Genomic DNA, 11,211 nt, shown 5'->3' with positions numbered 1-11,211 from the left:
GCATTTTCGCCATAATTTTTTATTATGGTTCGAAATTCAGGGGAAATTAGATCTTGCAGGGATGAGTGCAAAAAAAAAAAAAAAAAAAAAAAAAAAAAAAAAAAAAATCAGAGACAACGTTACCAGATAGGCGCAAATTGTGTGAATTTTGTATTTCAGAATACTACTACTACTACTACTACTAACAACTCACCGCAGCACCAAGCCGCCTGAGGCCAACACAGCTACGCAGAACTCAAAATTGGTAGGATTCAGTCTTCAATGACAGATTTCGGCACCAGATTCCGAAATCTGAAACAGTGAAGCATTTTTGACTAATTACATGCGCTTTTGTGGTTGGTATTTTCTGCTCTCAGTCTCTGCCTTAATAGGAAAGACAGTTCCCTCGGTTGCCTGGTGTGTAAGAGAACCAAAAAAAAGCACGGATTAAAGTAAATCTAACAAAAAAATGCTGGTCGATACGTACGGTGGTATTTTACATTATTTCTGGGTAATATACTGTATTATTCCCTATTAACAATAGGAATTGTGATTCATTGGTAACCCTTTTGAGCATAGCGGGTGTAGGATCAAAGTCCCTGCAGCACTTTCCCTGGCAATTTAGCCAAAGTAGGGTGGTCGAAATAGAATTGAGCATTTTCAGCTGCATCCTGTTTCGAATTTTGTATTTGACAATATTCATCACATAAAACACTCTCTCAACGAAGGCGTTGCTGATGGGTAAGCTTAACAAAGAAAGAGCTGCTTGAGCTATGTCGAACAAAGGCTTGTGATTCAGCATGTCCTTGTAATTGCTAACGCCAAACCAGAATGATTCTGCGTTCACTGGGATCTCACCTTGGAATACTTCCACCCAGTCCACCTGGAGCAGTTTTCGCCCCTGATTTTCCAGTTCACCGAGGTCACGTCCTTTAAGAAGAGAAAGTGGTAGTTGTTGGAAGCGTGGCCTCACAGCAGCATTCAGACAAATTTGACGGCAGAAGACTTTAATCTTCTTTAAGAGCGTGAGGTTATGGGGTAGCCTTTTTAGTGCCTCAGAGGCCACTACTTTCAAAAAGTTATGGCACCTTCTTAGAATTTCGTCTTTTTCCAAACTCAACTTTGATGAATTTTTAAGGGCGATTTGGAATTCATATCCAAAATCAACTTTAGCAATAGGCAGGTAAATTGAATCAAGGCCAGCTTCAAGACTGACATTGAGTGAAATACTGTTCTTATACAAAATTCGTCTCAATAAGATGAGGATAAAAAATTCAAATTCTTGCAGCAGATAAAAATGGTCAGTAGAAGTTTTTTGGAAAATCAGGTTGGTTTTCTGAAATTTGCTTAGAATCGGCTTCAAAAACAGCAAGTATAGTTTATTTGCTTCATCTTTGTACATGTCGTTCAGGACTCTGGCTGCATAACATCACTCAGTTATACTTGCTCGCTCAAAATGTGAGGATAGTTCAAGATAAGAATTAAGCCCCTTTTCTACTGCTCTATATCGTGAAGGCCAGCGAGTGGACGAGAGCTGTACCATGCTCCTATCTTTAGCTCCCTCATTTAACAGGGCGTAAATTTGCTGGTAAGCAGCACGACGCATTGGGCTCATCGAAAACCAGGTATAAGTTTGCAGAAGCATATAGTCAATAGATGTTGGTAGCTCTAATCCAGCTTTTTATGTGCAAAGATGAAGAGAATAACAAATACATTTAAATAGCACAAGATCTGGGTTTCCTGTTTTTTCACATAGTCGTATATACAAAGAATTGTGAATGCCAACCATATTGCTTGCTCCATCAGTGCCTATTCCTACGCATTTCTTTACTTGGATCCCTATTTCTTCAAGGAAATCATAAAGTGCATTTACCAAAGCTACAGCAGTACAGCTCAAAACTTCAATGAGCCCCAGAAAAGCAGTGTTGATCATTTTCAGCTTTGCTGACTGATATCTAATGCACACTGCCAAATATTTTGAAACTGATATATTAGTTGACTCGTCCAGAATCAATGAAAACTCATTTGCCCAACATCTGTTGTAATTTCAGAAAGCATTTCAGGGGCAATTACGTTTTTTATCAGCATGCTACACTTTGTCCTGTGAAGGCGTAGATCTTCACAGCTCTTCAGTTTCTTTTTCATGACATCTGTGAGGTGATCTACACTTTGTATAGGAGCATGGCACGCTATATGACACGCTATGAACAGCTCTGCCTTCTTGAATGCAACTGATTTTGCAACAAAACCTAGCAAAAGAAAAAGCCCCTGGGCCCTTGGGGTTGTGTTGACACCCGAGTTTTTTTTTCTAATTTGGACTATTTAAAAAAAATGGCTATCTCAAAATTTGTATCTGATCAGTTTAGGGAAAAAAGTGCGTGCGTGGGGGGGGGGGGCTTGTTGCTGTCTGATCTCTTTTGACTCTTAAAACGTGAGTTAGGACATTTTCAGCATAGCGGGTTACAACCCTCTTTTTGGCAGTAGAACTTGCATTTTAAAAACGCTTGTTGCACTACACGCATCCAATCCGTGCTGAGACCCGTGGTGTCTGAAACGCGGCTAAGTCGCAAACCCATGCTGAAACGTGCCTATGTTACCAGGTGGTGCGCATTTGCGCCATTTGGGTGCTTTTTTGAGTTGATTGCGCATTTAATTTTTCAAATTGGCACATTGCGCTGATTTCGCGCATGTCCAAAAAATTCGCCGCAAAATGGGCACATTTTGCCTTCACAATAACAATGACAGAACTCAAAATCTTAAAGTCTTGTGTTTACTGACAACTTCTACTGAAAGATTCAGGACAGATGTAATTTTCAAAACCCCTTAGGGATTCTCATATCGCATTCCAGGCTCCATGACGACCTAAATTTTAAATTATCAAAGCGTGCATTGTCCTTAGTGTGAAAAACTAGATATGGGAAATTGTTCAAATTTCGATAAGAAAATATAGAAAAGAGTGGGAAAAGCTTACCTTTGTCCGACATAGCTCAAGCAGCTCTTTCTGTCTTAACCTTACTTATCAGCAACTCCTTCGTCGAGAGTGTTTTCTGTTATGAATCTTGTCAAGTACAAAATTCGAAACAGGATGCAGCTTAAAATGCTTAACTCTACTGTGACCATCCGACTTTGGTGAAATTGCCAGGGAAATTGCTGCAAGGACATTGATCCTACACCCGCTATGCTGAATAGATTTGCCATTGACATATATGACATCAAAAAACCGTCCAATGATAATGAAAATAAAGATGAAACTCATGAGGAAATTTTGGGCGATATAGAAGGAGGGTTTGCTATTTAACTTGGTTTAACTTTGAAAATGATCTAGAATGTTAGTCGAAAATTTTTTTTATAGTTTTATTTCTTTGTTGTTTAATTTTAAAAACAATCTTGAATACTAGTCGAAGATTAATACAATATATGATTAAAAAATGTACAAAACTAATTCAAAGTCTATTAAAAGGAAAACACAAATTAAATAGCAGTCATAACTGTTGAAGGACTTTGCAAAGTACAATTTTGTCTCATAAGTATGTCTTTGGATTCTGTTTCATGGCAAAAATCTCAAAACATTGTCTTTGAGCTGCAATTTCATAGATAGTTGCATAATAACGGCCGGTCTAATTTCTTATCTTTGACTTGGTCATTCTTGTCGTTCTATTCTATATTTTGAAAGCTACGACACATTTTGTTCTCATAACTAAGTTTAAGAATTTACATCTTTTTGAAGCTTAGAATTGCATGATTGGAAATTGAAAGTTATAGTTCTCTTTTTACGAATCCAAAGTTAACGGAGGGTATCTACTTTTTCCCTAACACAAACACCCTCTTTCCCCCAAATGCATCAAATGAAAAGTTTGAGATATCCAGTTTGTGTGAAATAGTCCAACAATAAGATAATAAAAACTTCATTGTCAAAATACCCTCCCCCCTCCCCCTCCCCCCAGAGCAGGGGAAGGGTTGTAACTTATGCCGTGGGGGCATATAAGGTTTTTATGGGAGAGGTGGTCATATAAAGTTTGAAGGGGACCCAAATGATTAGAAATTGAAAGTTCTAATTCATCTTTTGAGAGTCAAAAGCCATCTGATGGCTCTAATGGGGGGGGGGGGTTTAATAAAAGGAAGTTGTTCTTTTTCTTTAACGGGGCGGTTTTTAATAAAATGGTTCTTGTTCTTGTACCTTAAATTAATTCCTTGTATAGGAGTTTTTCAGTTAATTATTTCTATGGGCAATTATAATTTAAACTCTTAGTTGACGGTTCGCGAGTGGCATACCTGAGTGGTGGCGGAACTTCGTGGGTGGGGAGCTTAAATTAGCGGTTCAAATGGGGAGCTTGCATTAATGGCCATACTAAATCGAAATCAGATTGAAAGGTTTCTGGTTCCCTTGAGAGCGAGTGGAGCCACAAGGACTAACTATCTAGAGAAATATTAACATAGAGAGGATAAAATAAGAAAGTAATGTATTTACTAGTACTCACATAATCGTTACAGAGTTTGGTGGTAATATCAAAGACACATTGCAGTACAATACACTAATATAAAACTGATGTTTGGGGCGATACAGCTCAAAAGTTAATTCACTGATAATAAGTTTTCTCAAAAATTTATTCAAAATAGACTGCAAATAAATTCACTTAATACGCTTCACAAGAAATTCATAGTAGTCTCTCCTAGGCTAGACTCCTGTAAGACTAGCGCGAAAATTGCTAAGTTCTAGCTATCTACTCTTCCAATTATGCCAGAGGTTACGTTCGGGCGTTACTAACAAGTATATTTTACAGATTCTATTGGTTCCACTATTTGTCCTATATTACTATTGGGTGGTGATATACCAATGGGCTACTTGGGTTTAATTTAAATTTATGACTTTTAAGATATCACTTTGGAATCTTTCTAACAAAACAACGTTTTACATTGTAACTTTAATTATAATTTACAACTTTTAAGATATCACTTTGGAATTTTTCAGAACAAACAAAGTTTTACATTGTAACATTTTGTTAGCAGGGTGTCACTTAGTTTCCAGAGGACTTATAATTTATTTCTGTGAAAGTTGGTAAAGGATAATATGATTTAATTACATTGAGATACCTAGTTCTAAACTTAGTTTCCAGAACAATGCAATTAGATTATACAAAGATATTTTGCATCTCGAGTGACTATTTTTTTGTATAATAAATTTTACCCTCTTGATAGTTTGGTATTTCGAGCTCTTTAGATTTAAATTACATTGTTAGTTGCCTGTCATATAAGATTTGGTCAAACTGATATTTATTGCATACATTGGCGACACAAAGGCGGATTTATTTATTAGATTTTCTGTGGGAAAGATCCTTACAATGTATGTTTGAATTAGCTACATTTGTTTCACTATGTTAAATTGAACGCTTAAGTCTTGCTCGATCTGTAGGTTACTTGAATTTTTCAGGTTCATATTTTGGGTGATTTTATTCTTTACTTGGGCAACTTTAATTGGAAGTTTTTGAGGTTTTTGAAAATTGATCCCATTACATTTAATCCTTCCCATTCTTAACGATGTCCTCATCGTTGTGTTATGCTACTCTCTCTACACTTTCAAATTTTGATTTTTATTTAAAAGAATTTATTTTAGTACTCATTACTTGAATTAGCACTGCCTTTGTAAAATTTATATCTTTTTTTTTCATATCCCTGATTGCTCTACTAGACTATACATATAACAACATTACTTTAAAGTCCATCACCTACTCACTCTATTTGGCGAAGGGGTCAAAGAATTTCTATTGACTAACACATTAGGTTATATGATTACATGATAATTATTCTCTCCTCCACCTAACACTAAGATTACCTTCACCTGATATGCTAATAATTGTACATGGTTTTATTAATTAAGTTCTACTTTTTGCAATTATTTTACTACTTTTCGTGGTACATGTTTGCTACTTCTAATACTAGTTTATACTTCCACCTGACGCTACATTGGTACGATAAGTATCTGACTTCAATAGTACCTAACTACATCTAAATTTTTAACACAGTGGTATGTATGAATTAAAAAAAAATTTGCCAGAAAAAGTTTGACACATTAATAAGTTTAAATTTAATGTCTGATTGCAACACTGAGCTTATGTAATTTACACTTTTTTTTCATTTGTTTTATGAAAAGTTTCTCTATATTCACTAAAGTTATAAGTTAGATACATAAGATTTCACACTTACTTCATCATTCTACGTGTCTATAATACTCACATACATTTTCACTCTTGCTTTGGGCTTCTATTCAATTATTTACTGTGTTGGCTAATTGTTCATGATTTGTCTTATTGGCGTTTCGCTTTTTGGCACTTGTTCCCTGGGATACGTGTTTATGTTGTCCACAAGTATGACTACATGCATAAAATTGTCCGTGCGTGGTTTGTCACGTCATATACGAGGGGTTGATGTTGTAGATTCGTTGAAATGTATCCTGGGTACATAACCATTTAAATTATATTACATGAAACGGGTATCTTGATCGCTGGACTGGGTAACTCTTCTTGGGCACTTCTATTCCCGGGAAAGTTTAATACTCGTACAGTCTGTGTTTCCCGTAAATTGTTCACGTTTTAGTCCTTCTTTTGTGTTACGCCATGTAAGGGTAACTATGGTTGGAACAGAACTTTCTCAGGTTCTATGTTTGACGCATTGTCTTTGATTTTTAATGATACACAATCATTGAAGGCTTAGTCATTGGGATTTTGGCTAAGATAACCTTGGTTTGGTCTTTTCTTTAACACTTTATTTTGGGAAAGTTTGCACGTACAGTTTATATTTCCCACAAAATTGATTATGATTGGTTCTTCATCTCATGGAGGATAGTTTGGTTTTGTGACATCTAATAATGATTGGATATGGTCACAACTTAAGCTTTGGATCTTGTTCAATATATTGTCTCTGATTTGGGGCTTAAGATGTATAATCTTTGAGGGATTCACTCCAGGGTTATTCTTGGTTTGTCGATATTGTTTGGAATCGTGTTACCTGGTACTAGGCTTGGGTGACTTGGATTGTCATCAGGATATTGTCTTCCGGGGTTTCCTTGGTGAGTACTTGTCGGTGGTTGACGAATGATGAAAATAGTTGCTACTGGGTTATATCCGTGTTGCCTGCTGGTACACCCATAATTAATATGCACTGGTTACTCTGCTTCCTGGAATATAAATATCTGGGCAGAATCATATGCTCTTTATAATTACACAAGTTAAAACACATACAGCAATAATACACAACTTATACAATACTATATGGGGACTATTGTTTGAAATAATAGTCGTGATTAGTCGTACGAATAATATCGATTTTAATATGGGTATGGTTAAATTCAAAGATAAGACGAATAAAAGCAATCTTCATGCTTTTACATGCATATTGCAGCAATCACTAGATTAGTATGAGATAAGCTAGGTAAAACTAAGAAAAATAATTGTGTCTACGAAAAATAACACTATATAAGATTTTCAAAATTCGGTGATTATATATATACATGTATATATGTGCATTTGGCACATATTAATATTCAATACATTTTTAAATGTTATTTAACACTCATCTACTTTAGCATTTAATTTTCTATTATAAGACTACATGCGAGGTAGGTTACATGGTTTTATGAGAGGTCTCGATTTACTATGAATTTTCAAATCTTTACTGTTTACGCGCGTCCATGCCGCTTAAGAAATATATCTTTGCAGCTGCATGGGTTTGCACAAAAAATAAGTGGAAATTTGGGACTGGACATGGCACGAATGAGGACCTCTACTCTCATTCGCTCGATCATGTCCTCCCTTACTTTTTTTTCTTTATTAAGGGTTATCAGGGAGTTCCGGGTTAAAATTTTGCATCTCGCTCGACTCGATGTGATCTGGCTTTGCCCTTTTTCTACGTGTTATCATAATTCTTCCGTAATCTAGGTTCAATAGCCTTCTTATAGTCAGAGAGATCATGAATACTAATCCTACCGTCAGGAGGATATTCCACCAAAAATTTGTTGAGAATAGCCCGTATCTACTTTCTAAATACGTCAATCTTTGGTCTTCGTTGGTAAATAGGGGAATTTGAGAGTCTAAGGCTTCTTTTATTTTTGTTAGTGGTAAGGTTCCTTTGACATTCTCTATTTTGACCATATTGTGGCTTTTACTTCTTCATTTTCAACATTAGGAATTGTATACGATAAATTGACTGGTGTGAAAATGATCACCATGGGGCTTATTATATTTGTGCTGGTGGTTATCAGTGGTGTTTGTACCGTGGCTTCTTTGGTTACTAATCGACAACCTTGTTTTATTGTTATTGTTCCCACGTCTTGTAATAGTAGTTCAGTTCTGTAGCTTGGATCGATTCTTTCCGTGTTATTATAACAAGAGAAAGTCCCAACTGTTTCTTTTGGAACAGAAAATAGCCACAGGTCATTTCTAAGATGAATAAATATTTCTCGTTTAGTACAACCTACTAGCGCTTCGCATGAATTGGGAATTTCTTCTTGTTGAGTCTCTTTTAAAAATATATCTAACATACAAGATCCAGATTTAACGTTATAAATAGGCAGGGTTAGTTGACATATTAGGTTTTTGAATGCTACACATTCCTTAAGGTCCTGTGGATTTGATAAGGCGTATTTCCTTCTATCTTGATCGACTAGCAAGTATTCCGCTTCGGGGGTGATAGTCATGAACGAATTAGTTCTACATATGTTGGCTGGGAAGGTAGAGATTTTATACAAGTCATATATGGATTGTTGATTTATTAATGGAATTGTTACTACTGCAAATAGTTGTTCGTTTATTTCTGTGATATGAACCTTTAGCTTGGTGTAATAGTGGAATAAGTTTGCTACTTCTGGTTCTGTTGGTAGATGTAGTCCGAACGTTAAATGCGTTTTTATTTCATCCAAGATATTTTTTAGGTTCGAAGGATCCACCAGGTCATACGACAAGGTTCCTCCAGTAAGGGCAAATAATGCAAATTCAAATTTGCTGACGTCAGTTGCCAGGTTAAGTAATGACATTGTCACTATGACTAGTGATACCATAGTAAGGCTTGAATCGGAAATCACACGATCTACTTCATTTTTCAAATAATTTATTATGCTTACTGTCTTTGATATTTTCTTCGAGATTGCCTCAATTTTGTCTTTCTGATAATTGGCTATATTGGCTTGTATCTTTTGGACATGCAACTTCACGTTCATGGCATTATTTAGGTTTTCTATGTTTTCCCTTAGGATATTTAGGTCTTCTTCAGTCGAAACCCCAAATAAGCGTGAGGCTAATTCTCCAACTATGGGTATTAAACTAGCTGATCTTCGGTATTCCCTTTTCCAAAAAAATACCTTGAAGATTCTTGTGGTACTCTGCTTTAACTTTTGTATTTCTGTATTGAATAATTCAAATAGTGCTTGCAGTCTCTGTCTATACAATATTAAGAAAGATTGGTGAATTGATACTCTTAGGGCATTTTTCTCACCTAGTTCAGGTAATGGTTCAATATCTTCCCTTGCCGGCTCGTCGGCCATTGCTAATCTTGCACAAGTACGTTTACCGTCTATTATCCAACATTTCTTGTGTACGTAATCGTTTTCTTCCTCTTTCTTATTTCTATTTTTCTTTTCTTCTGGTTGAATCGCTTGTACTTTTATCGTTTGTATCTCGGTATGCCTTACTGGGATTCTTGCTCTTAGGCCTATAGTGAATACGCCAATCAGCTGGGTGCGGGTAAACGTGGGCCCTGTTGACCACGTCCATTTTGTAAGTATCGTTGGTCTTAGATAAGTTAGCATGGTCAAATTTCTAGGTGATTCCTTGCTAAGTGCGCTCATTTCCGGGACTGTGCTAGTCGTAGTTTCCGACATTGAAGATTGTATATCTCTTACTGGGGTCTCATATGTAGGCGTGGTCGTCTTGGTGTCTTTTCTTTTTCTTTCTGTAGGATTTTTATTCTTATCATCGTGTTGTGTTTTTGAGAATTTTAATTCCTTTAGGTTAATAATTCGTCCATAGTCTTTTTCCTTTGTGATTTTTGATAATGTTCGCTTCGTAAAGTTTTTTTCAGCATGATTTTGACATAGTTCCTTGAGAAAAGTCCATAGGCTCGGTAGTTCATTTAGCATTGTTTAATTTCCATCAAAGAGTTTATTTTTCTTGGGAGTTGTCAAGAAGGAACCTGTGGTGCAGTTTGTTGTAGTATATTCTCTTATAGATCTGGCCGCATTACTTAATTCTCTTTTCCTTGTTTCCTCTATTGTTAGTCCCTAGAGCTTTATCAATGTCTGTCATTTTCTTTTTAAAGTCTTCTATTATTAACTCCGACTTTAGTTTAGGAAGAATGGGAGGTAGATTTCCTATATTTTCCTTGTTGTACATGTCTTTCGTGGTCTGCAATCTTTTATCCGATTTTAAGAATTGGAATATAGAATCCTTTAATTCATTGGTGTTTTCCTCCAATCTTATTACTTGTTGAAATAGGGTTTCAAACGGTTTGGGATCCAATTTCATAAATATCTTCCAGGCATTGTGGCTTGCAAGTAGCGAATTCTCGTGTTTAAAAATTATTCCATGTTTTACGATATCTTGGGCTATAATTTGGGTAACGAAGATTATCATGAAATTTGTTAGCCACATCCTTTTTTTGCTGTTTCTGGAATGAATATTTCATTAAAAATAATATAGCAAGATTTCTTATGATAGATAATCGAATGAGAATTTAGATTCCTATTATAGGGGATTTTCCTTTTTTTTATCGGGGAAGTAAATAAGTTGGGGTTAAGACTCGTGGTCATACAACTTGTTGCTTTGCTTATGGTGAACGTACGGCTGATTTTTTGGCTGGGGGGATAGATATTTCGATTAATTTAAATTCATTAATTTCTCACAAGAATTTTTCCTTTAACCTAAAGGGTGCGTGGGTTGACTTAATTATTTCAATTGGGACAGTTTTTTTGATTTTTTGGTTACTTTTGATTTTGCTTCATAGGTTTTTATTCTTTTAAATTGAATTTCATTTCTTTTTGCTTTCTATATTACACTTTTTGGATTATATAGATTCTGTTTTTAATACTTTATTTCTTGGAGGGGGTCATGTTTACCTTGGTATTTTACGCAGTCTCAATTTTGTAAACTAATTTTTGTTTTCCACATTTGTCGAGGAGTAATTCATCTGTCTGCCAAGGGCCCTTAACGTACCAGTACCGAACTTTGTATTGCTTTTGCTACTTTC

The 11,211-nt window shown here is 35.7% G+C and overlaps 1 protein-coding gene across 1 annotated transcript; it reads right to left on the bottom strand.

Annotated features, from left to right (window-relative positions):
- Window positions 1-7,802: 7,802 nt before the first annotated feature.
- LOC148944558 (uncharacterized) lies at window positions 7,803-9,879 on the bottom strand. The gene is given in 2 exon segments (XM_089099961.1): window positions 7,803-8,119; window positions 8,122-9,879. Coding segments are annotated over 2 exon segments (2,043 nt in total). The 5' UTR covers window positions 9,848-9,879.
- Between the last annotated feature and the right edge of the window lie 1,332 nt (window positions 9,880-11,211).

This window comes from Artemia sp. Qi Xiang Cuo, chromosome 14, assembly GCF_049724085.1.
Source record: "Artemia sp. Qi Xiang Cuo chromosome 14, ASM4972408v1, whole genome shotgun sequence".
NCBI lineage: Eukaryota > Metazoa > Arthropoda > Branchiopoda > Anostraca > Artemiidae > Artemia > Artemia sp. Qi Xiang Cuo.
Note: the sequence above shows the minus strand (reverse complement) of the source record. Positions and strands in the feature narration are given on the sequence as shown.